A 26,188-nucleotide genomic window follows, 5' to 3' on the forward strand; every position below is an offset into this window, starting at 1 on the left:
GTACTGTGCAAAAGTCTTATGGAAAAAATAGTATTTTCTCCCCAAAAAGGGTTTTAAGCCAGTTATTTATATCTTTTGCTGTAGTGTGTCAGTAGGAAATATCAGTTGGTCATTAATTTTAGTAATAATCTAGTGCGATTTTGAATGCACAAGCAGTTTGACAACGGCAAAATTAATGTTTGGAAATGTAAACTGATATTTTATACTGACATACTACAGCAAAATATATAAATAACTGTCCGAACACCATTCTTTTAAGTGAAAATACTAAAGTGTCTAAGACTTTTGCACAGTAGTGTATGTATAAAGTACGTATGATTAAATTAAGTATATTTAAGTAAGTGTAATTAAAGTATGTGTTCGTTCATATGTGTTAAAGGCTAGATTTTCGCTGGAGGAAACGGCTGTGGTGTGATGAGCGAAAACTTTACAGATGAGAAACCGACTGCTACCTCGTGACTTTTTGTAAACTGTATTTATGACAAAGAACTGCACAGATATGGATATTCTAACAATCTATCGATAAACACATACCTTGTGTCCTCTGTTTGTTTAAGTGCGCATGCGCTGCTCCGTTCGCGGTCTGCGCCTCTGCGGATTGAAGAGCGCGCTGAAAGACGGGAGGAGACCGGTCTGACGCTGGTTTCATGTGAAATTTAAGCGGACTGACTCTGAGGCGATCGGATACCGGTTCCATACCCAACCCTACTTTTAAGAAATATATATTTTGATAAACGAACCCAAAACTGTCTATGTCCTGGATGGACTGTGATGTGATTTGTGTCACGTGCAGGTGCGATGGATCACGTGCAGGTGCGATGGATCGCGTAAAGACCAATAGGGTGTCGGAATGGTATATGTGTATACTTCTCATCCAACCACAATCAAATTCACTCCATCCGGCTGGCGCGATTTATCTGGATAGGTTTTTTTTTTTTTTTTTTTTGAATGATGACAAGCCGGAATGAAAACAAGCCGAAATGAAATAGCAGTAACGAAGCTATTTTTAAAATGTAAGGAGTAGAAAGTACAGATACTTGCCTGAAAATGTAAGGAGTAGAAGTAAAAAGTCGGCTGAAAAATAATCACTCACGTAAAGTATAGATACCCCAAATTTCTACTTAAGTACAGTAACGAAGTATTTGTACTTCGTTACTTGACACCTCTGTGTAAACATGAATTATAGCACATATTGGAAGTGTTGGCTTATTGGGCCCCAGAATGCGGCAGAAATCTGCTCCAGCCCAAATCTCAGAATTGCAAGAAAAGAAGTCAGGATTGTTAGATTAAAAATTCTCAATTACCTTTCTAATATGTTTATTCAGTGGTGAATATAAGCTTTCATATTTTGGTGTGATGTTTGAGTCGATTGCTAATGTCTGTGTATTGATGGGAAAAGTCACTGTGTATTTGTTGTGGAATGGAAATGTACTGAACTACCAAAGTATATTGAAACTAAACCATTTTGGCATGGGGAGGTGGAGATGTGGGCTGTACTGGAGGTGAACTTCCCATAACTTCATCAGTGAAGTAATATGTGTATGGGTAGAGCTTGATCCACTGTGTGTGATAGGTGGCTATGGCCAATGTGGACAGGGGTAGATTAATTAGGTGGCTTGAGGTGTATAGCACACAAAGTGGTCTATAGCAGCAGATGGTTGCTCTGCTTTTGTTGTGGGCATATGTTACCTGTGCAACAGATACAGTGCAAGAGTTCACCTATTCCTGGGGAAAACAGTCTGGTGTGTGTGTGCTATGAATACTACACGGAAAGGCTGTTTTTTATGCGTTTAGTAAAGAAAAATCACCATTTCAGTTGTAGTACACATACCGAAAAGGACACTTAGGACATAATTTACTCACCCTCATTTCATTCTAAACGTATGCATTTTTCTTTTCTGCAAAAAAAAAAAAAAAAAAAAAAAAAAATATATATATATATATATATATATATATATAGATATATATATATAGATATATATATAAATATTTAAAAACTAATTTTGGCCAACATTGACTTTGACATTTTTCAAAATATCAACTTTTGTGTTCCACAGAAGAAAGTTTGAAATGACGTGGGTGAGTAAATGATAAAAGATTTTTAATTTTTGGGTTAACTTTCCCCTTAAAAGCGAGGAATGGTTTAAACATTTAATAGGAAAGTTAGAAGAGCACACACTGAGAGCTGTCGCATCTTGACATTTCCCATGAGATTACTGTAACACTGTGCTGGAGTATCTTTGATTGTGTTGTACGATAGTTTATTCCTCCTTTGCTGTTAGTTTGCACAATGGATCCCCCGTGGAGCAGATTTGTTCCGCTGGTATAAAAACGACGAGGTGCCGCTTGGCTTGGAATCTTCTTTGTTCAAGATTCTGGTGCAGTTTTCTGAAAGCTTGGATCCTGGACATCCTGAGCAAGCTGCTTGCTCTCGTCCCCTCTACTCCCACTTGTTTGCCGAGCACCAGCGCTTTTGGCCATGCTGCTCCACATGATTGGCCCCACATATTGGAAGTGCTGGCTTATTGTGCCCCAGAATGTGGCAGAAATCTGCTCCAGCCCAAAGCAGATGGCGGTGCTCGTGGACCCACTCCGTCACTCCTGTTCCCCACCATATGACATTCACACGTGGGTGAGCCATTTCCACTCTCCCCGTGCCAAGTGTTTAGCTTTGCTTTTTGGATGACTACTCAATCAGCCAAGTGCCCCAAGAGAAAGAGGGACCGCTTTCTCCATTGCTTTTTCTTACACACTTTTTTTTTTTAATCCTCCTTCAGAACAACTGATTTTTTGTGTCTATGTTGTGCACATTAAGATGACTTCCATGTGTTTGTGGTTCATGTAGTTCTGTCTGGTTTGTGTAATTGTCTGCAGTACTGGCGGCAGGTGTACCTGGTAACCGTTCTGGCCATGATGTTGGCAGTGTTCTTTGCCCAGATACACCCTCATTACTTGACGAAGAAGTGGCAGAAGCTTCGCTCAGTTATATTCTGTGCTGTGACGGGATATGGCCTAATCCCAACCTGTCATTGGATCTGGCTCAGTGGGGGCTTCAGCTCAGACATAGTCCAGGTAAAAGGCATCCTCACTATTTTTTAATAGATATTCTTAAGAAACAACAACCGTATTAATAAAAATTAGTATTGCCAGACAACCCCCCCACCCCCCAAATATGTCTGTGTGTGTGTATATATATATATATATATATATATATATATATATATATAAAATAAAATAGTAGTAGCTGTAATTTATGAAAATATAAGCAGTATAATTATTACTACTATTATGATAAATATATTTACCAGACTTTTACCGTTTTTATATATATTTTACCATACATATTTTTATATATTACATTTTACACACATATAATTTGAAGTTACAACATTATCATTATTGTTATTACTGATATTTTAAAATGTATATTTACCAGATCTTTACCCATTTTTTCACAACTACTATACATACAAGCATATATATTTATATTTAGTGTTAGAGAGAGAGACTTCTTGATTGATTGACTGATTCATGTTGGTATTGATGGTATTGGTATGTTTATTTTTTGGTAGGAATTTGTCCCCAGAGTGCTGATCATGTATGTACTTGCCGTAGCTGCTATCATCTTCTACATGTCCAAAGTTCCAGAGCGTTATTTCCCAGGTACTGTGAATTATAATATTTCTTACTCTTTCATCTTTATTTCACTGACATGAATGCAGGGTTGCATGTCACTTTTGTGTCCAAGGAGAGAAGTTTTTAGAGTAATGCATTAAACCAAGGGCCACATCTGCCTTAATTAAATGGTGTGAGAGGACCTGCCTCAGACAAGTTAATTAACGCTTTAATGCTCCTTTTGTCATCTCTAGGTCAACTGAACTTGGGCTCCAGCCATCAGGTCTGGCATATTTTAGTGGTGCTCATGTTCTACTGGTGGCATCAGTCTGCACTTTTCATAACCAACTATCGTCACTCTCACCCTTGCCCGGACTACCCTCTTCATTCCTAGAGTTATGGGATCGAGGGACACCAGTGAGGACTGTTGTATACCATTTTAAATGATCTTTAAGCTTAAACATATTGTTTAGATAATAAGATTGAGGTGGTTTTTTTTTGTCATCTATTTTGAATGTTTTTATGCATTTTGTAAAGTGATGTTTCAGTCTAAATACAAATTAAAGGCACTTGAGGTAATTAGTTAGGCTTTTAAAAATCAAGGTGAGCACCATTTCACTGGGTCTGTGTGCATTTCTATTTTATACAGATGTACTTGTTGGGTAACATGCAGGTTATGTGGCCAATAAGTCTGTTACATACTAATTGTTCTAATAGCGTTCATAGTATTATTATCTGTCTGTTCAATATTGTATTTTCACCTAAGATTCAGTCATTCACAAGCTTAATTGTACTTTGATTTATGTTGGGTTTGTGCAAACATTAATTTTGTATGTTTTTTCAAACGTACATTATGTAATAGTTTAAATGAGACTTAAGTCATATAGTCTCATTTACAACATGGAATAAACCAAAGAGATTTGATAGGGCTTGTTCAGTGAATTGTTCAGAGATTGGTAAAATGACTCGCATAAGTGGAAAATATATTTTGCGGGTGGCTGCACAGCATTGCCTTTTTGTAATACATCAGTATTTTTTTGTATTGATAGACAGATGAGTCCTTGTTTAATATTTTTTACTTTGTTGCCAACAAACTGCAATTTAAAAATCTTTCCATGCAATTAATGCATTTAACACACCAGTCTGTATGAGTCTTCATCAGGTTGTCTCAGTTGAGGTATCAAGTCAAAGTTAGGACTGTAATGTGAAATACAGCTACATGTTTTCAGTTAACTTTCAGTGAACTGTACAGCTATACTTCATTTTTTTAAACAGCGCAATGTGCATTTTTAATGCTTAATTTTATGATGTTATTTTTGTTAGCTGTTATTGAATCATGATGCTGCATTAAGTAACACTATTTGAATTTTTTACTACATGTTGGGATATGGGTTCTTCAGTACATCTGAATAAACATTTACTTTGTCCTGGTGCAGTTTTGGGTTCTTTTAATGACAACGTCTGACAAAAAAATTTAATGACCTCCAAAAAAACTATTTTATTGCATTGTTAAGAGCACAGTACTACATAAGAAAAAATCTTGCAACGTCTGAAACAAAAATAAGTCGATTTTTGGTCTTGAATGCTCAAATTGCAGATATTCAGTTAGTGTAAATGCTGAATCTATATGGCCCTTTCATCAGTTAAATTGTGATACCCTTCATGACTAAAATGTCAATGTTAAAAATTGCTTCAAACAAATGACTGATATACAGTATAAATACGCAAAATTGCATTGAACACATTCATTCATTCTATTGCCTTTCCACAAGAGCTAACTGCTCATGATTGTAGGTTACTGGTAAATACAGATATAGTGGAACACCTATTATTATAATCATTGATAACATTAAGATGTTTATTTCAGGTTGAGGAATTATTTCTATGCGAGTCATAACTATTGTCTAATAAACTGCAAGTTTAACTTCTCTTGTGTGGTCGGTTTACTAAAGGCAACATTAAATCAAGTCTCTTTTCATGTAGACATTGAAACCTTAGGCTTTAAAACACTGAATGCATTTAAAATGTAAAAATATGCATAAAATCATCTATGCGAATGACATTAAAATGGAGAAGACCTACACTCCATTGATATTCCATTGATACAAACAGGCAACTACAGTCATTGTGCATTCGAGGTATTGTTAAGCAGGGTGGGGAATCCCCAGATAAGGCTTTATGGTGTTTCATGTTGCTATATAGGAGTTGTACCAATTCGGTGGTCAACAATGGAATACAAATTACAAAATGCTGTACTATAATTTCCAATGAGCAGAGCATTATTGCATTGCAGCATATAATGCTTTCTAGCATGTAAAGACTAAAGAATATGCTTCGAAAGCCTTTCTGAAAACGTCCATCTACCACAGGCTTAAGTCACCAAAAGGAAAATATGTGTTTTAGCTGTCCAGTTAGGTATTAAAATACATGAAAAAATACAAAAGTTGAATGTTACCTAGTTTAAAGGCCTATGTCCCAATGGAGTGCACATACACAGAGATCACAGCACAAAGCTCCCGTCGCTTAAAAGACATTTCAAAAGACGGCATGGACTTTGCATTATGTTGCGGTGTATGTATCATCTCTGCATGTGTGCTGGAAGACAAGACATTCACTGCTTTGAGGGGAAAGGTGCAGCTCCGAAAGGGTCGAGATCCATTTGTGGAGTTTGCGGAGCTCCACTTTGGACCACCAGTTCTGTGAAAGGTACAGCTCCAAAGTCATCTATCTTATTTCCATCAAACACGCTATGTAGGGAACTGGTTCTCGGCCTACCGTTGGTCGAATTGATCTCGCTTTTGTTGTCTCCCAAGCTCTGGTGCTGACCGTGTCGACTGCCATCTTGTGGATGAAAAGGCTTGGCTCCAAACGGATCCAAAAAGACCTCCTCCGAGGACAACACATCTCCTTTTTCCATCACCTCGCCCAGGGAAATACTGATGTTCTCTTTGGAGTCTGACGTGCTGAGGAACTCGTTGCTGCTCTGTGAGTCCCTTCTGCCCACTTTCTTGTGCCTTCGAACCCGTTCGGGTGTACGGAAACTGGGTTTGTTGCTCTTCCTGCCGCTAGTGGGCGTGCTGTGGTGTCGCTTCCCATTCCCGCCACTGGCCTCTTGCTTGGTGCGCCTTTGCCGCGAGGAGAGTTTCTGAAGACTGCGCTGCTTCTGCCTCTGTTGCTGGGGACTGTCTGCTTCGTCGAAAGGTGCTCGGCCAAAGATCTCCTCCTGATTTCCAGAAGCAGGTATTACATGGCTAGGTTGGAAAGGCGAGAATCCGAATACATCCACGCTGTCGGGAGAAATGGGTGGCGTCTGGCCGCTGGGTCCATCGCCACTCCTGCTGGACCTGGAGAGGTTTCTGTTGAAAGGAGCTTTGGTGAATACGTCAATCTCTTCTGTAGCGCCCTCCTGGCTAGCCTGCCTAAAACGGGCTTTGCCAAAAATATCTAAGCTCTCCGGTGACACTCTGGGCTGACCACTGCCAACAAAAGGAACTGCACCAAACACATCCACCATGCTCGCGACGGGCATGACTATACTTGGCGAACTGAGAGGAGGGATCACACTGGGTCCAGATTCAGCTTCCAAAGATCTAGGAGGCAAAATTTCAGCCTTTTCCTTCGACGACCCAAGTTTTGCTTTGCTCGAATCACAATCTGATTCTGAGCTGTGTTTGTCCTCCTCTTCCTCTATCTCTTCTTCAGAGTCCATGAGTAACGGCCTCTGACCCAGGTTCTCAGGTTCAGTGTCTTCACGTTCGCTGTGGAGACCTTCCTCCTCTTCGGCCTCCTCGTCTTCACTGCTTTTGGGAGAGGGCGGGTCGGACTCAAAATCACTGTCTGATTCCTGAGGCATTGAACTGCTGGAGCTACTTTTCTTTGCAGGTTTGTGCTCTTTGACTGATTGTCGGGTTGCGTCTTGTGAGGCTTGAACAGTCACAGCAACACTGAGCTTCTCAACTGGATGCTCTGCTGTCAGCACTCCAGCTCCTGCTGATTGAACATAGAAAATGGACGATGAATGTCTGATATACAGTACACAGCATGGGACTAGTGCCTTTCCCATAGAAACCGCACATACTTAAAATTATTCCACACTGAATTTACTGAACTCAATTAGAAAACTTGCATTCGTTACCATGACAATTGTACAATATTAAAAACATGAAAATACTTAACAGTTAAAAATACAAAAACTTATAGTAAACAAAGTGAAACTAGAAGATTAGAAGTCTTGGAATTTAATAAATGACAAGAAAAAAAAAATCAAAAAAGCTAAGCCTCATCATTATATAATACAGTTAAAGCTATAATTATTGTTTTGTGTAATGATGCTTCTAATCCTTTAAATTTTACAATTACAAATTTTTAAGAAAAGGCTAATTTCTATATATTTGAGTATTGACAGACATAGCAGAGATGACAAACTGTATTATATTTCAGTCTCACCTGACTGAGTGCTTGAAAGACACATTTTTGACCTCAGGCAGGATTTTGAAAAATGTAAAAGACATTTTCAAATCAGTTAATCTTGCTACAGCCCATCACAATATTTGTCAACATGTATAATTATTGAGGTATTTGTCTAATTTCAAAAGACTGAAATTCTCAACATGAACAGGCACTGCCATCCTCCCCCTGCTGAGCAGGCAGAGCTGCAGATCTGTTATCAACAGATCCATCCAAACTGGCAGAGCCAGACACAGAATTAGCCAAACCCGGTTCTATGAATATGACCAAGTCCAAAAATATATAAATAAAACAAAGTTAAACAACTAATTAAATAACAACAACAACTACTACTTCTACAATAATTATAGCCATAACAAGACAAGCAAGAACAGCAACTCGGGGGATGGGGGGCAGTAGAGCAAGAACAGCACAGGAGGGAAAGAAACTGTAGTGCTTTATCAAAGAAATATGAAGCTTAGAGGAAAAAATATATGAGCAGACTGTTTAGACTGTCCGGATTACAACACATCTAATCACGCCTACATCCTGGAACACAACAATCACAGCACAGCACAATGGAACATCCTTAATCATATAAGAAGATCGCAACCAGAAGACGACATTTATTGAGTGTTCTTTTCCAGGCTCATCCGATTACACGCTGATCACGGCTCTAGTCTGTCCAGACCTCTTCCCGCTTTGCACGAATGGAAATATCATATTGCTCTGAAAGCTACACCTCCCTTCCCCAGCTCAGCAGATGCTAAGATGATTGTCTTTTTGTCATCGCAATATATGCAAATGATTTAGTCACAGCTGTGATATGCTTCAATAGTTCATGTTCCCTCTTACCTTATTACGTCCAATTGCCTCTGTTCTACATTCCACTTTACCAGGCAAACAGAATATCTGAATTCCCCCTCCAAAAACCAGTTACATACTTTATCAACGCTTAACAAAATAATTAAGCATACAACCACAAAACATAATTGGTCCTTATACATCATCAAATACTTAGCATATTCTAATAATTATATATACTCCAATAGTATCCCATTCAACATTATCAGATCTAAAGTGTACAAGCAAGTGATTCATTATGTAGAGTTTATCAACTTCAAATATATATATATAAGTTCAGCGACAAAGGTGGTATGTTTAAGCCACTTCATTTAAACACTCCAAATTCATCTTGAGAAAACCATTTTGAAATCGGACACAGCGTTACCATGGAAATCATACTTTAAATTATTTTAGCGTGCTCCTCCCCCTTAGTGGGAGGTGTCATATTACAATTATACTTTTAGAATTACAACTTTTCAAAATCTTGACAAAATACATATCGTTGGAAAGGTCTGAGTCTCAGGATTCTATATTTGGTGGTTATTTTGTAAAAGGAATAATATTGAGAAAGAAATTGATACATTTGTGACAGAAAAATGCATTGAAAAAATTAAATGGAGTTTCAATGGCACCCGGTGGCTGTTTGTGGTATAACGCCTAAACAAAATTGCATATGAACCTACATTTCTTTATATCAACTTAAAATTTGGAGCAACTTATTTAGACATATGGCTTTAATTTTATAGCACTTTCGGATTAAACCATTTTATAAAATATTTATATATAAAATATGATTTAAAAAATTGTACCGTACATTTTCTTTACAGTAAATTTAAATGTATATAACTTTGTTTTCATTTTTTTATTATTATTTCACTTCTGCAATAATCCGCAGATTGTCTTTCAAAAGCGTTTAGAATTATAACAATTTAAGTGTGAATAGTCTACTTTCATGTCCATGTTCAAAAATGGGGGTGACAGTTGAAGGGTTAAGGGATGGGAGTAGCAACATCTTCATCCTTACATTTACACACACTTTTTTTTTTTTTGTATGAACATGGTCTTAACATTACTTTTCCAAAATAAAAATGAAACCGATCAATGTCATATGTCCAGAATAAACTTTTAGACAAAGACAGCCATTCTATTATATGAAAGGAGGATCATCTTGCTCGTGGCATAAAGGTGGAAGAAAGACACCAGACTTCTTATTCTCAAAGCATTAGTCAAACGGTCCCGATATGAGAGCTTCTATAACAAAAATCAACAAATATAACACCGCTTTAAAATAAGCTTTATTTATAATTAGCATTGTATAAAGAAACATTCAGTAATACATTTTGATACATGAGTATTTACATCAGTTTGTCAATTATCATTAACAGCTTATGCAACGGATGCTGTATGTATGCATGTACAGATGAGAAGTCACTGAGGAATGGAGGAGCTATCAACTCCTGTCATCTTTAGGAACATATGCAACATAAACAGAGTGTTACATAGCTAAGACTCCTTTACCATGATCTCTGGTGCAACAGATTGCTTGAAATTAAAGCTGATGTAGGAGAAACTGTCACCTGTGCAATTTTAGTATTAGCGTTAACAAAACGAAGAAAAAAACGAAGAAAGGCTAAAAACAAAAAGGAACCTTTAACTCCAATGTATACTCAAGTAGAATTAGTCTCTCAACAACTGTTCTGCTTACACTTGCACAATTAGTTCAAAATATGGCTCAAAAGTCTTTTAATACAAGTTATGTGTTCACAAGTCTGTCAGCTTTAACTGTCCACCAATATCCCACTCAGTCAAGAGGTCTCTGAAACTGGCTGTCTTTATCTAATACAGAATGGTAAACAAAAACATTAAACTTTAAAAAGAAAACACAAAATGTTACCAGAAAAAGCAAAGTAACTTGAGTGGGCGATGAGATGAATGAGTACATACAATTAGGAATCCAGAATACGGATTTGCTTAACATTTTGGTCAACTTACCGTTGGGAAAATAAAAGTTAAGTAAACATTATGGCAAGCCCTTATGTAAACCATCACTTAATTCACTGAGCAAGTACCTCTGAATGCATGCACTGACAATAAATCCATGTGACATTTGCCATTAATTAAGGCTCAATGCTGCCATTATGGATGAGACAGAAACAAATCATGTTATCTGTCTGTGGTGTGAAAACCAGTGTTAACATGTAAAAAGGCTCATACATTCTTAGACGTAGTGTTTTCTATGGAAAACATCACGTCTGACCAGAAAAGTGTTCTAGCATAGGCTACATAATAATAAAACAAATTATGCAAAAGAAAGGAAAAAAAGGGCTGCCAACTCTTCCTTGCTTCTGTAGATGCAACAGTTTCTGCTAACCTCACTCCAAGTTAACCTGCCAAAGTTCCCTAAATTGGCAACTTAAAGTATTTTCACAGTAAATTTCAGAAAGGAAAAAATGAGGAATGAGGTCTCGATGAGGAATTTTAAGCCAACTCTAACACTGGAGGAGAGAGACTTCTTGTGTTCAACTCCATGAAATATTGGCATGTTAAAAGAAAACAAAGGGAATGTGAGGATCGCTGGAAATTTTCTATGGTTTAAGGTCTATGGAAATTGTACCTGAGATCTTCTGGCACTCACTTTTTCTGTCAAACTATTTGCTATCAAGCACAAAACATTGCTAATAACTGATCTAAAGAAAAGAAAAGGTTGTTCAAGAATCTGAAAATCTATTCTATCATGCCAACCTGATGCCTTTGACGAAAAATGTTAATGCCAAAATAATAGAAAAAAGAAAGAAAATTCCCTTAAACTTTTCTTTTCTTAACTAAAGGAAAAACAAGTTTTCATGTTAAAAATGTTAGTCCCCAGGAAAAAAAAAAATCTAAACAAGTCGAGTAAAATTCACTTTTACATAATGCATTGAAACTGCAGCACTATATAAGAGTTACCTCAAACTATCTGATTAAAACTCAACCTATTAAAATGTTGTTTAAAAATGCAAAAATGTGAAAAGAACATGGCATCATTTACAATAATAATATAGCCAGTGCAAAGACAAACAAAAGCTGAAGCAACAAATAATAACAGTAAGGAAAAAAAATAAAGGCACCAGCAACAAGCATGGAGTTGATATAAAGCTGTGATTCGATAAGTAAAAATCTCTAGAATAACACTAAAAACAACATATGCAAGTTTATATTTCTTATCGCTTATAGTTCCAACTGATACATACGCTTTAATTTATAATCTGCAAATTCTCCCTATTTCTATGCTTGCATTTTACGGTTTCTTATTTCCAGCCTGTTGGGGGGGAGTGGGGGGCTGGCTATATACATATATATAAATATTTGTATATGGTACCAGAGATATAGTATTTAATCACATTTCATCAAATCATAATCTTTGTCTATACCTAATGAACAGTGAGAAATAAAAACAAAAAAGTTAATTAAGACTAATACAGGGTTTGTTTAAACAATGTCAAGATTGTAAGCCTCTAAAAAATGTATGCAGTTAAAGTGGTTAAAGGAATAAATGGTAACACTGATTTTGTCTGTCTCCTGACTCCAGATGTGACTGATATGTGGTGTAGAGGGGCCACATCCAATGAGCAGAGAGACGGAAAGGGGTCGGGAAGAGCAGGAATAGGGGAGCACAGATATGAGGAGAGAGGAGGACGGTAAACAGGGAACTTTGGCGAGGGTCCTTTGAGAGCCGGCTGCTAGAACTTGCCTGCGTTGGCCAGGAACGGCACAGAGCCAAATGGATCCTCAGGGAGTGAGGGCTGCAGCACCGGCTGCTGTCTGTCTATGCTGCTGGCCTCCATGCCGAGAGATCGCTCTACTGGCTTTTCTGTGGGGAACAGGGGAACTAAAAGGTTAGTGCAGGAATAAAGCAGGATGTGTATGCCCTCTGCTGGAGAGGGTGTAGAATAGAATACTAGAAGAGGATGGAGGTGTGGATGCAATTCTAAAACAGACTCAAAAACGGAAACACTTGCTTGCTCTTAGAAGGTCGAACTCTCGATCGAGAAGCTCCTCTTCTGTGAGCTTGGAGAAATTGTCTTCTCCAAATGGGTTCCAACCAGACATATCAAGAGGGTTATTGACAGTCTGGGGAGGAGGGCTCATAACACCCCCGGTGGACACTGGGTTTCTACAACAACAGAAAAAAGAAAAATGTCAAGACACTTTAAGAGCTACACGTTAATGAGTCAATATATAGACAGCGATTTTCATGTATAGAAATTAGAACTTTTATTCCCGATAGAACACATTTAATTGATCAAAAATGACATAAACGATACTAAAAATTGTTTCAAATAAATGCTGTTCTTTTTCTGAATCAATGGTTTCTACAAAAACATTAACCAAAATTGTTTCCAACATTGATGATGATAACATTTGTGAAGGATCATATGACGCTGAAGACTGAGGTAATGGCTAAAATTTATAATATATTATTTATTATTATAATAATAATATTTCACAATATTTAATTCAAGTTTTCAATTCAAGTTTATTTTTATAGTGCTTTTCACGATACAAATCTTTGGCAAAGCAAATATAATTGCTTTATTGATCAAATTAATGCATCGTGGGTGAGCATAACCCATTAAATGAACCATAAAAAAAAAAATTAAAACATAAAAAAATAAAACAACCCCAAATATTTCAATAGTAGTGTACGTTCTACTGTGAAATTTAATGACAGCAGTACATTTTCACTCAGTGTGACAAACTGACTATAGAGATGTACATCAGTAATAATGTCCAACACGCTTACCTGATGTTAGCAAAGGGGATCTCTACTGGAGAAGGTCCGGCAGGGTTATAGGAGCCCAGTGGGGTCTGGAACTCCAGAGGGGAGATATAGGTCACCTGTTGGACTGGAGCACATTGCTGCTGCTGCTGCTGCTGCTGAACAAAGGCCTGCTGGTACTGAAGCATCTGTAAGGAGACAACAAATAAACTCCGTTTAGTAAACTGTGACCCTATTTCTCTAAGCAGGTTTAAACAGTGCCTGCTGTGGTGTGCGAATGCTCCCCAATCTTCAGATCAGCACTCTGACAACATAATGGTGCTACTTTCATGTCCATTATTATTTATTATTTGGCGAGCAGCTGTGTAATAAGCAGGATATAATATCCAATACTGCATATTATTAAACCCTTCAGCAAAACACAAGACCTGGTCATCCTGGGTATTTTGTGATAATCACTAAATAGATGGCTGTGCATCACCCCTTACTTAACTTTTGCTAAACACAGAGAAAAGTGTGCTTTTTCTAGACACAATGAAAGCGACACACAGACAGAAAGAGCACCACAGAGGCCTTCGAATTTCCCTACAGTGTAATAGCCTCATATGCTATGATTTAACACAGAAAATCGGTCGATTTCACCACCCCATTCAATCCCCTGATGGTTTTGCATGGAGCAGATTGCATCTGAAATTAAACAGATGGTAATCGTTCGGTGGAAAATGAGCTAAAAACTGCTCCACCTTAACATTATGTATTTAGCAAAAGTCGGTTAGCAACATTTCCTGTTTTAACGTAAATACAATTCAAAGGAATTATTAACGGATACGACTGGGCGACTTCACTTGGATGGAAATACAGTTGGCACAGAAGACTGCCTTAGTTCGGAGGGCTAAATGAATATTTAAGGCAAAGACATCTCATTTCAGACTTTAAAATTATTTATTAAATACAATATACAACCTAACCTACTGACATACACATACTGGCTACATTTATATTTAAAGCAGCACTATCCTCCTGAATGCATTTCAAATTCCTTCACAGCATTCTTTATAAATCTCTCCTACATTAGAACTGCATCTATTTAAAATCTGGAACAACTCCTCTTTAAATAGTAAACAAATGGCCCAGCCATTAATGTCCCAGGTGTATGAGGTGTCTCACCAAGGCAGTGTAGTGGGCCTGCTGTTGCTGCTGAGATTGATATATGGGCTGCTGCTGCATCATCATCTGCTGCTGAAGCATCTGCTGTTGCTGCATCTGAAGGCTCTGCTGCATGGCCTGATGATACTGTGAAAAGAGAGAGAGAGAGAGAGATGTCAGTGAACAATCTGTTGTGATGAGCGTGGGGGTTACATTTATGCTTCTTAATGTTTAGTAACGCAGTTAATTATGCCAGTTTCTACCGAGTAGTAACAGGATAGTTTATACCATGGATAATTGCGGATTTACAAATTTACATTATAGTTGACAATGGCATACATTCATTTCTAAATCTAATACAGACAAATATTCCCAAATTAGTAAGTCTTTCCTTAAAAACAAAACAATAAAAAATAACAATTTTTACTATAGATGAATGTTTATAACACGCTGAAGACAGTCCCTCCAGAAAAACGCGATTATGCGATCGCCTGATTTAATCCATAATCAGCCAAAGGCCGCATATTTATGCGGGGTTGCATTTTTTTCAAATACGCCGCTCTTTTGCCGCATAAATTGCCAATTTCAGAAAGCAAAATATGTGGGGCTAGCATGATTTCATAATCCCTGTATTTTCGTTGCAAAAAACTCACATATATATGAGCAGAAAGTTGAAAAATTTTGTGTTTACTTCACACATGTAAAGCACCATTTTCCCTCTATTGCCATGGGAACCTTATGAAGTGACGTAATTACGTGACGTGAACATCATCTGCAAACTCCGCGGTGAAACCAGGGTGAAACTTGAAGTGTGCAAATCATTCTTATTTGCCAACTAAAATAAGAGCAAAAAACTTGCGAAGCAGTTTCCCGATTTGTTACATGACAGTGGAGGCAGATTATACTGTGAGAACTTGCGAAAACTGCGGTTTGATGAAATAGAGAAAAAAAGGTGATTCCCCCAACACCCCCTTCTCACCAGGCTACTAACACTGTTGTAGTTTCATTCAGAAGTTGATGCAACTTTACAGTTTTAAGATTGCACTTTTTTGTTACAGAACAGTACCAAAAACCTACAGTTGTAATTATATTAGTAGTATGTAAAATTATTTACGTTGCAGTAAGAGACTGCAACTTAAATATTCTGTGATTTAGTATGCTCGCTTATCATAGGAAGTAATAAGAAATTGCTCTTTACATGTAAAAGGTGTTGGGGGAATCACCTTTTTTTCTCTTTTTCATCAAACCGCAGTTTTTGCAAGTTCATCGCATAAAATTGCACAAATATCCCGCATATTCCATCGCATTTTTTAAGAAAACTTGCCGCAAAATCAAGGATTTTTGCCCGCAACAATCACAAAAAAAATTCGCGTTTTTCTGGAGGGACTGTGAAGATATAAAAATACACTATATATAGATATTTATTTGCTGCATATATAAACCCTTGAAAATGCACTTGTGCCTAAATACAGTCATTTTTTAATTAAAGCTGCTTCACACTGGTCTAGACTTCCTGAGCCTCTTATTACCTGTTGCATGTACTGCAGCTGCTGTGCAGTGACTTGCTGTTGATGGTGTATATTGTGCTGCTGCTGCTGCTGCTGCTGCTGTTGTTGATGATGTAGCTGTTGCAGTCGAAGGTCTCCAGGCTGCAGCTGCTGTAACACTCGGTTCTGTTGACTGCTGCTTGGCATCTGTGCAGCTGACTGCTGCACGTTTCCAGAAGCTAAGATAAGAACAAATACAGTCAAAGCTACTGTCTCTAAATGAAAAAAAAAAACATCCAAAATGTGGATTATATTGCTCACCTTTCTGACCGTTGCTAACTGTACCTGAGGATACAGTCATTTTCACAGGAGTTACAGAGCTGGGCAAAGGTAAAACATTACTATTTGCAGCTTTGGGTCTTTGCCTGGGTGCGATTGATGTTTCGGTTGGTCCGATTGAATCTGTTATTCTAATGATAAAAGAAATAAGGTGAAAACAGGCTACTTAAATGGTTAGTTGGATTCAAACAGCATGAAAGTCACATACAAAGCTCTAAAATGTTACCTGGCTTTTGTCAGGCTCTTTTTAGCAGCAATATCACTAGCAGTAAGGGGCTCTGGAAGTGAGGTGGGAAGGGGAGAGCTCTGTGAGGCCAAAAACAAAAACTTGTTAATTACTCATAATTCTTAAATCATATGAAAGTTTAAATTCAATTAAATTGCGTGAGTAACTTACAAAGAGATTTGGCACTGGACACTCCTTTCCAGTTAACCGAAAGGCAAAGTAAGAAACTTGATAGATGTCAGGTCTCTTTTCTTGATCAGGCTCCAACATGTATCCTGTGACAAAGAAAAATAAACAGTTCTCCGATGACTTATGGGTGCGTATGTTCAACCTGAGTGTGCTTTTAGGAGAAGCTCACCAAAAAAAAAAAACACTAATACATGCCATTTGTGCAGTACCTCTATACAACCAGAGGGTGGAGCTAGTGTCTAACTTAACATCAAAACTTTACCACAGCCCTCATACACTCATATTACACAATCTTCCACAAAATAATTCCAAACCTCTTGGGAATATTTAAAAGCTGCTTACTCATTAAACTGTGCAACTTGGAGGAGAATTTCGAACCGTCCGGAACAGCAAAGGTTCCGTCACATATGGCAACTTGACTCTCCCCAAATGGAAGTGTGAAGAAACACAGCTTGTACAACAAGCATCCAAGTGCCTGGGAAAGAGAGAGAAAACAAAAAACTGTAATTCCACACAAAACCATTCAACACATCAGGTTTCATTGCTCTAATAAGCAAATACTGCACCGACCGTGACAACACTTATAAAGGCTGACAGCTGCTCTATGTTGTATAAGATGAATTCTGAGAATTCCTTCTATTTTCAGATGCTGCAAATGGGCAGGAAGTACTGCCATACATTTCCTCGTCCTACCCAAGCAAGTTCTGACATGTTGACCAAGAACTGCAACCATTTGCACTGGTGAAATTTATCACAATGAGACCTTTCCATTGAAGGACTATCATGGAACTGTGGGTGGACCGTTTCTTTTCTGCCCAGCATTAGTTTGGAAGAAGGAGCTGTGAAATGAGGCTAAGATATCTTTCAAAGCATGTTAAAGTTAAAGAGGAAGTTTGCCTTCACGAGGTCCTCATTTCTGCCTTTACATCACTGACAGAAATCAGGAAGTTCTTTTCTTTAATGCTTTCCATCAGGTCCACATGCTCATAACACTGCTCCCCATCTCTAGTAAACATGTCTGAAATGTGACTGATTGCATCTTGTAACTTAAAAAACAAAAATCTACTCGATTCTACACCACCGCACCCTGATGCATGCCTCGATTTTTCATGACAAAGCAAAACAACAAAGGAACCAACTTTGAAACAAAGCCAGGATTTCAAGGATGGCTGTAAAGCACACTCCTAAGAGCCCTTATTTATGCAGCAAACCGGTTAGGCATCTGTGTCTGCTGTGTCAGTCTGACCAAACCAGCTCTCCAGCTTGTGTAATGTTCTGGAGAATGACGAGAGAGAGAGAAAGAGGGACATAAAAGAGAATGAGTGGGTGGAGATGAGGAAGAGAGAGACAGGGGAGAATGTGCGTCTGTGTCTGTGTGTGCGACTGCGCGTGTGTTTGTATGTTTGTGTTCAGTGCATACCCAGATATCAGCCTTTGTGGTGATGGCTTTCCCTTGGTACAAGTTGATCATCTCTGGGGCACGGTATGACAGAGTTGTGTACCTAGCAGAGAAGAATGAAAATAATCCAAGGTTTAAAAGACTTAACTTTCTGACACACCAGAACTAGTAATAAGAAATTACATCATCTAGACAAGCTTAAAACATTTAGTAAATTCTTCAAGATTACAGGCACAAATTGTAAATCTGATGCACCAATGAGCTTCACAAAACCGCAAATCCACCCACTGCTCTGGGGCAACACCCATTTTCTGTAACTTGGTGTAAAAAAAAAATAAAAAAAACACCAATTTTCTCTAAAAAAAAAAAAAAAAAAGTTTGACACTCTCGAACTACAATACATAGCATTCTATCAAAACACACACACACACACACACACACACACACACACACACACACACAATTAAATCTGGATCAGGACACATTCAATTGATTAAAAGTAACAGTAAAGACATTTCCAATGTTACAAAATTGTTTGTTTGTTATCTAAATAAATTATGTTCTTTTAAACATTGTATATATTATCTAGAAATGATCACGGTTTTCATGAAAATATTAAGCAGTACCATTTCAACATTAATAAGAAATGTTTCCTGAGCACCAAATCAGCATATTAGAATGATTTCTTAAGGATCATGTGACACTGAAGAATAATGGCTGCCAGAAATTAAACTTTGCCACAGGAATTAATTACTTTTGAAAGTATATTAAATGTATTAAGTAATCCAGAGAGATGTAATCGTAAGTAGTAAGTGCTTGACATTTTCCCAAACTATACAATCATTGTAGGTAACACACACACACACAACAAAATATTTGTAAAAAATTCCCCACTGTATTACAGAACTCCACACTGTTCTGTGGAAATTCTTACTTCTTGATCTCGTCCTCCACCGCTGCTATTCCATCTTTATGTGGAAGCAGAACTTTATGTGTGGCACTTCCAAAGTCACACAAGACGTAGTTTCCCTGGTCATTTAGGAGAATGTTTTCTACCTGTCAGCACACACACACACACACACTTGTTGGTGATCTTTAAGTAGAAGCACTATAATTTTTAATAGGTCAAGTGACAGAGGCAGGAGAGGAAGAAGGACATTTAATGAAGTACTTCATTTAAACATAATTATTACATTATACACAGACATTTTTAAAAGGCACAAACTTGATATTTTACATTAAAGACAGTATGCACTCTTTATTGACAATGTGCCAAAAAAAACGTCAATTCCTTTTAGTACGTTTAGTACTAAATGTCACAAATGTCACTCATGGGATTAAATGGGTTAATGCACAAAGACACAAAAAGAGGAAGTAAACCAGTTACAACTAGTCAATTTGGAATATCCTGAGCAAGTATTTACAGAACATGCATGCTTCTTTGCAAAATAATATTATATTGACAGAAACATCAAACAAAATTGTCCACACAAATCGTATGTCTTCAGCAGACCTGAACTGACTATTACAGTACATTTACACCATTTATTTTGTTCTTGACAACCAGTGGTCCTCATCACCTTATGTCATAAGAAAATCAACAATATGAGGAAATCCCTCTATGACAAATGAGTGAACAAATTGCTTCCACTTCAGTGTTCAATAATTTGCCAATTATTTTAGACTGTGACTGGTTTTGACTGGTGGGAAAAAGTGTTTGTTTGAATGGCACCACTGGCCTGTTCCCACACTTTTCTGCCAAAAGGGCGGCCTTGCTTCTTTCAAGCACTGCTGTTATTCACAGACACTGCATTGCATGCCTGTCTTTGCCTGTGTTGCGCTAATGCTTGCCATTAATAATGTTTGTGAACAGAGTAATTGGTTTGAGAGATCATGTCTAGTATTAGTGTGTTGAACTGGAACGCTCAGCACATGGTTCCCTAAACTGACAAGGAGTGTCCTCAATATACCCTTTCAGCCAGGCTAATTCAGTCAGACAAAAGAATACGAGTGATTAGCCAGAGTGCCTTATACTTGCTCTCCAAAATGTATAAAATCACACGGACAAAAATGCCAGACGTGTCTGTACTTGTGCCTACAACTTCACACCTTCAGTGAACCATTTAAAATAACGGCATTTACATTATATTGCTTAGAAATATAAAGCAATTTTCTTTCCTGTACCTTTAGGTCTCTGTGAATGATTGGAGTTTTACACTGGTGGAGTCTGGCAACAGCTTCACATGCGTCACAGAATATGTTGAGCACCTCCGCTTCTGTGAATCCTATATGCAGCCGCTGATTCATCTGCTTCACCACCTGACCAGCTGGATGGCAACACATTCATTCAGTCAACACACAAAGCAGGATCAGATTAGGGATTTCAGGAGACTGGCGGGCAAACCGAGATCTTAAAATAATCCAGTTTAATTGTTCAATGCTATTTTAGTTTTATTTATATACTAGTACAGTATTTATTCATATTTTAAATAAGCTTCAAAATGTATTCATATTTTGAATCAGCAATAAAGCTTACATAAAAATAACAAAAAACTAAATTTGATTGTTTTAGTTTTTAGAACGATAGCAACATTTTGATCAGTTGGCTGCGGAAACCAGATCCATTTCAACGCCTCAAAAACCAAATCTTCAAACCAAGTACTGTCTCTTAATCAGAAATACTCTAAATTCAGGATGTTTTGTTCTGTTAACAGTCCTTTAAAACAGCTGTCTCTACAAAGTTGTGTGGAAATCTGATTAAAAATGATAATGTTTAGTGCGCAAAATGTTTAGAACATAGTTTAACTGGAAGCTGTTTTACCCTTGCAATACTCCATCAGAATCAGAACCTCCCAGACACTGTCTCCGACCGCATTGGTGCTCGAGTCCAGATACCGCACAATGTTCTTGTGGCCCGACAACTCTTTCTAGGGGGACATAAAAAAAGCTTTTGGAAACGTGATATCCTGGTGTACTCACCCAAACGACACACCCCAGCTCGACTCACCATGATTGTGATCTCCCGCTTGAAGATGTTCAAATCGTGGACATTGTTCACATACATTCTTTTCAGGGCACATCTTACTCCACTGTGTGTGCGGGCCAGAAACACCATGGAGAAACCTCCTGGATACACAAACACACAAATACAGATGGTTAGTTCAGACGCCATACATTTGCCCACTGATAAACATCAAGCAATTGACACTGAGAACATCTACTTGACAAAAGACAGTTGTACACACAAATAAAAACACACATTTTGAGTTTCCCCAACAAAGTTAATTCAAAGAGGAACTTCAGGAGGATTCTACAATACATTGTGGACAAAAAAAAATAAGGTCAACAATAAAAATAACACGTAATTGCTTTATTACTCTCAATTTTATTTCTATTTTAATATAAATATATAAAACAAAAATATGAACATGTTTTATGTGTGGGTTTATTGACATGTCTATAAAGGGTGGGGATCTGGAGAGATGGTGATGGATAGCAAAATGGCTGATGTCACTGGCAGCAACTGCATTGCCATTTCAACAGAACGAGTTGTGGGTAGCACTGTGCACCATAAACGAGAGTCGGAAATGAACAATTTAAAACCCATTACTACTGCCCACGTCTCATTTTTGAAGAACATGGAAGTCACCTTTTGTAATGGAGTTCTTTCATTCTGCTTTAGTTTTCTTTTTCTCTCGTCGAAAGCTGGAAGTGCTCCTGGCTGAATGAGTTGACAGAATTTAAAGGACAGAAGAGGCTGAACTTTGTATCAACCCGAGATGAGTTCAGGCATCTTCTGTGTGACCCTCTGTTACTCTTGTTCATTTTTAACGAGACAGACAGTTCAAAATGTCCTTCCAGCATGGCTCAATACATGAAATGCATTTTCAGGAGGAAAGTATGATGGAATAGAGGCAGTCTTAAGCCAAGTTAGGGATTGGCTCACTGTTGGCAGTCGCCTTAGGAGAAAGACAACCTAACAAGGTTTGTTCACCTAAAAATGAAATTCTGACATTTTCTCAGTATTATTCCACACGCATGTGACCGGTTTTATTCTGTGGAACACAACTTCAAAAATTAAGAAAAAAAAAGCATCTTTAAACTTCCATAAAAGTAATTCACACAACTTGTGTGCTAAAATTGTAACTCCTCTGAAGCCATACACCAGATATTAAGATAAAAGGGAAAAAACACAATAATGGCTGTCATGATTAAAAGGGCCATATGACATGGATACCCCTCCTTTCTGAAACACATCGATTTTTACAAAGCTCAAAGGTTGTTCCTCAAACACGTCTAAGATCTATGGGTGATGAGGCTTTCTCTTTCTATGCTCCTGTCCTTTGGAATTCTCTGCCTCTTGAACTTAGGGAAGTTCAGAATTATGATGTTTTTAGTTCTACTTAAGACCTTTTTTGTTTTTTTACTTGCAATTGCTTGCTGATTTTATTTATTGTATTGATTATATTGTGCATATATTGATATATATCAGTGCTTTGAAAAGCTACTTTTAAAGGCACTTTATAAATAAAGCCCAACATTTAAGATCTAGCCACCTGGCTTAAGCCTCTGTGCTTCATCAGAACTCAATGAATGGGAGTACTGACTGCCTACACAGTGGCGAAGAGCTCTGAAACAACATGCAGTGAAGAAGGACGCCATGCCTCCACAACACTTCTCCCATCAGTTCCAGGGTGAATGAATCCTGGCAACGTATGACTGGCAAGTCTTTTCTCATTTACAGCATGCTGAGTCACGGAGCGGCCCTCAGCCCTGACACAAAGGAGGACCCACAATGCTGCCCTTGTTGCGTAACAAACTCATGCTTGTTTAGCCGCCCTGAATTGAAAAAGTATTCGTATGGAGACCAACTAATCAGGACCTTGAAGAGGTGGAGAAAAAACGTGTTGCAGAGAAATCCCCCCAAACAATTGCTTTTGTGACTTAAAGACTTCAGATTAACATAATATGGAAATTCACCTTACCTATTTTCTAAATACAACTATGCATTTTTATTGATTTTGTTGTAAAATATTCATCCCTGTATGCATTTTTTTTTTTTTACCTTTTCATTTTTTTTTTTTTTTATCAAAACATCAACTTAATCTTTAAAATGGTAAATGTCACTCTAGTGATGTTAAAGGCAGTAAAATAAACAAGACTTGTCACGAGTATAGTTTTGAATGGAGAAAAATGAAATGCTCAATATGGCCGCTCTGTTAAACGAAGCACCGCTTCTGAGTAAAAGAGCTCATTGCTAATCGATAACAGTGTCAATGCAACGATTTATTAAATAAATAAAATATTTTAGCATTCAGATACATCACAAATATGGACATTTTTGCCAGTCTGTAAGAGACGAAATTCAGAGTCGGCTAGGGTTGTGCAAAAAAATCTAATGTGATTTTAAAAGCAATTTTTTAGAGACTGTCAGTGAACTAGAGTTCTGTGGCTATGTTTACGCAACCAAATAATCCGTTTGTAACTGGATTGACGGCGCAATCAGACTGAAAGACTTTCATGTAAACACCTTAATCGATCTAACTGAACTTAATCAGAATGGAATTTTGATCGGATTGAAGGGGGTGGTTTTATTCCTCTTCTAATACGATTCAGAGTGCATGTAAACACTTGATCGGATTGAACCACGAAACTGAAAGGACGATGCATGTTCAATGAAATTTCATCAAGGAATAGCATTAAAATGGCTTTTAAAAACATACTTCATCGTGTTGGCTATCATCTAAAAACAAACAAAAAGACAGACAGGACCTGAGGTGATTAACAATTCCTGCACTTTAAAAAAAATCATGCTCTGCAGGAACTGAATTCGCAGGCACGCAGAGATAACGAAAAGCACACCAACAGAATTTCAGAAAGCACCTGGACATCCTGCACCACCGAAATGTGTCTTTAGTAGAGGAATAGACGGCAACAAATGGCATCGCAGTGAATGACGTGACTGAAATTAGCTGGCTTTTGATAGTCTCTAAGTTAACGCCTTCATGCCTGTATTGGATATAATTACGCATTGCTCCAGTTGACTGGACTGACATGAAGAAAACTCATGCGAGGTCTGAGGTAAAAATTAAGTTTTTGCCCAGGTACACTTTTAAAAATAAATGGAATATTTTTCAAATATTTTATTGTAACTTATTTAAAATGTTTTAAAATGTAACAATGGTAATTTAGTGGTAAAAAAAAAAAATCGTCCTCGCTTGTGTAAACAACAGTGTGTTGCACCATCCACCATTCATTGCAGAAATTAAGGCGCCTTATTTACGAGTGATATCAAATGCTTCCGCAGGTTTTTTTAGTATTACTATATAGTTTTACCTGAGCACTGCAAATTGTGCATATTGCTTTGTTTTCTTGTCAGCAGTATCTCCGTCATTATAAGCACTGAATAGCCGCTTATCCACTCGGGCTAGTGCGAGCGAGTACTTTAAATGGGCCAAGCGGGGCTTATAGGTGACATCTGGTGGAGAAGACCAATGAAAAGATTCGCATTAATCAGATCTTATTTTAAATGTTTGCTGAAATAAATGATGAAAAAGATTGATTCATGGCTTCTGAGAATCAATATCGAATCGTCATGTCATGTCTGTACTGGTACGGTTCGGTACAAATACATGTATCGTTCCATCCCTAATTAACAATGAGCTGCACATGTAGTGTGAAACCCAATAACAGTACCACGAACCATATCCAAGTGCAAAGACTGAACAAAGTGCACTGAATAGAGATTTCAGTCACATCTCAAAAAAAAGTGTGTCAGGGTTCACCCTGACATTGAGCAAAGGAAGCAGATGCATGCTGCTGATGACTAATACAGACAAGGAACAGTTCAGTCTCACACCAACATGCTTCATATCACTAAACCCAAGTGGCTCGAGAGGTGTTAAAATGCACAAAAATATTCTTATGCATTGGAGTCTTCACCCAAAAATGACAATTATGTAATAATTTGCTCACCCCATGACCTTCATAACATGAGTGGCTGACATCGATCTTTCTGTGAAAGACAAAAGATGTTTTGAAAAATGTTTTTGGTATATTCATTCACCCTTTTAGACAAAAATACTTAAAACATAAAACATATTCTTGTGTGTTTTGCTAAAAGTTTTTAAAAAAAATCAGGTTTGGAATGCTATAAGGGTGAATATGTGATCACAGAATTGTTGGGTGAACTACAGACCCATACACAGCAATATTTTGTGTTAGCAGGGCAATAAAATACACTGACACTAACAAAAAGTGTCTTGAATAACAAGAAATGATGTGTAAGCAGGCTGTTTTTAATGAGAAAGAGGAAGTGTAGCCTTGCCATAAAATCATACTCGTAACACTGATGATTGGCCGAAATTACACTGGATTATTACTGATATAGGTCAGGTGCTATTCTGACATACTCCGTTACTTCTTCCTGTGATCTAAAACAGTATCAAGGCCAATTACACATTTAGTTAATCTGAGGGATATCAGAAAAACATACACACAGCTGTCAGCTGCCTATCCGAATGCGATTCCTCACACGAAATCCACAGCATTGGCAGTGTAAGTGGTGCTGATTCCTGCTGATGGAGCAGGCCAGTGTAAGGCCAGTGGTTTAGCTTCCTCTCTTTTAGTTGGATGTCAGCATTAGTCACCTCATAATCTGGCAGAAGTGAAGCTCATTTGTGAGAATCTAGGCTTGTATTAATCTCTGTACATATGCTCTTAAGATTTTCCACCTA

General features: G+C 37.7%; 2 protein-coding genes across 4 annotated transcripts in view; one reads left to right on the forward strand and one right to left on the reverse strand.

Annotated features, from left to right (window-relative positions):
* The first annotated feature begins 155 nt into the window (after positions 1 to 155).
* LOC128003166 (progestin and adipoQ receptor family member 3-like) lies at positions 156 to 5,031 on the forward strand. 2 transcript variants are annotated; one of them, XM_052592500.1, is made up of 4 exons: positions 156 to 853; positions 2,875 to 3,072; positions 3,573 to 3,663; positions 3,870 to 5,031. In XM_052592500.1, the coding sequence occupies exons 1-4, from the start codon at positions 851 to 853 to the stop codon at positions 4,007 to 4,009; spliced, it is 432 nt and encodes a 143-aa protein (XP_052448460.1). In that variant the 5' UTR covers positions 156 to 850; the 3' UTR covers positions 4,010 to 5,031. The 2 variants fall into 2 exon arrangements, with proteins under 2 accessions (XP_052448460.1, XP_052448462.1); XM_052592502.1 differs by lacking the exon at positions 156 to 853 and adding an exon at positions 934 to 1,013.
* A 57-nt stretch (positions 5,032 to 5,088) lies between these two features.
* Positions 5,089 to 26,188, reverse strand: part of LOC128003025 (BMP-2-inducible protein kinase) — a 32,265-nt gene continuing 11,165 nt past the window's right edge. Inside the window, exons 2-16 of one of the 2 annotated variants that reach the window (XM_052592492.1) lie at positions 21,460 to 21,578; positions 21,274 to 21,379; positions 20,637 to 20,779; positions 19,387 to 19,508; positions 18,474 to 18,555; positions 17,396 to 17,528; positions 17,036 to 17,139; positions 16,865 to 16,944; positions 16,621 to 16,769; positions 16,342 to 16,538; positions 14,834 to 14,959; positions 13,691 to 13,854; positions 12,906 to 13,060; positions 12,638 to 12,757; positions 5,089 to 7,602 (exon numbers count right to left, since the gene is read on the reverse strand). In XM_052592492.1, coding sequence (XP_052448452.1) covers positions 6,227 to 7,602; positions 12,638 to 12,757; positions 12,906 to 13,060; positions 13,691 to 13,854; positions 14,834 to 14,959; positions 16,342 to 16,538; positions 16,621 to 16,769; positions 16,865 to 16,944; positions 17,036 to 17,139; positions 17,396 to 17,528; positions 18,474 to 18,555; positions 19,387 to 19,508; positions 20,637 to 20,779; positions 21,274 to 21,379; positions 21,460 to 21,578 — 3,176 coding nt within the window. In that variant the 3' untranslated portion in view covers positions 5,089 to 6,226. Of the gene's footprint in view, positions 7,606 to 12,637; positions 12,758 to 12,905; positions 13,061 to 13,690; positions 13,855 to 14,833; positions 14,960 to 16,341; positions 16,539 to 16,620; positions 16,770 to 16,864; positions 16,945 to 17,035; positions 17,140 to 17,395; positions 17,529 to 18,473; positions 18,556 to 19,386; positions 19,509 to 20,636; positions 20,780 to 21,273; positions 21,380 to 21,459; positions 21,579 to 26,188 lie in introns of both variants that reach the window. The other variant, XM_052592491.1, reaches the window with a different exon arrangement.

The sequence above is a fragment of the Carassius gibelio genome, chromosome A5 (genome assembly GCF_023724105.1).
Source record: "Carassius gibelio isolate Cgi1373 ecotype wild population from Czech Republic chromosome A5, carGib1.2-hapl.c, whole genome shotgun sequence".
In the NCBI taxonomy this organism is placed as follows: domain Eukaryota; kingdom Metazoa; phylum Chordata; class Actinopteri; order Cypriniformes; family Cyprinidae; genus Carassius; species Carassius gibelio.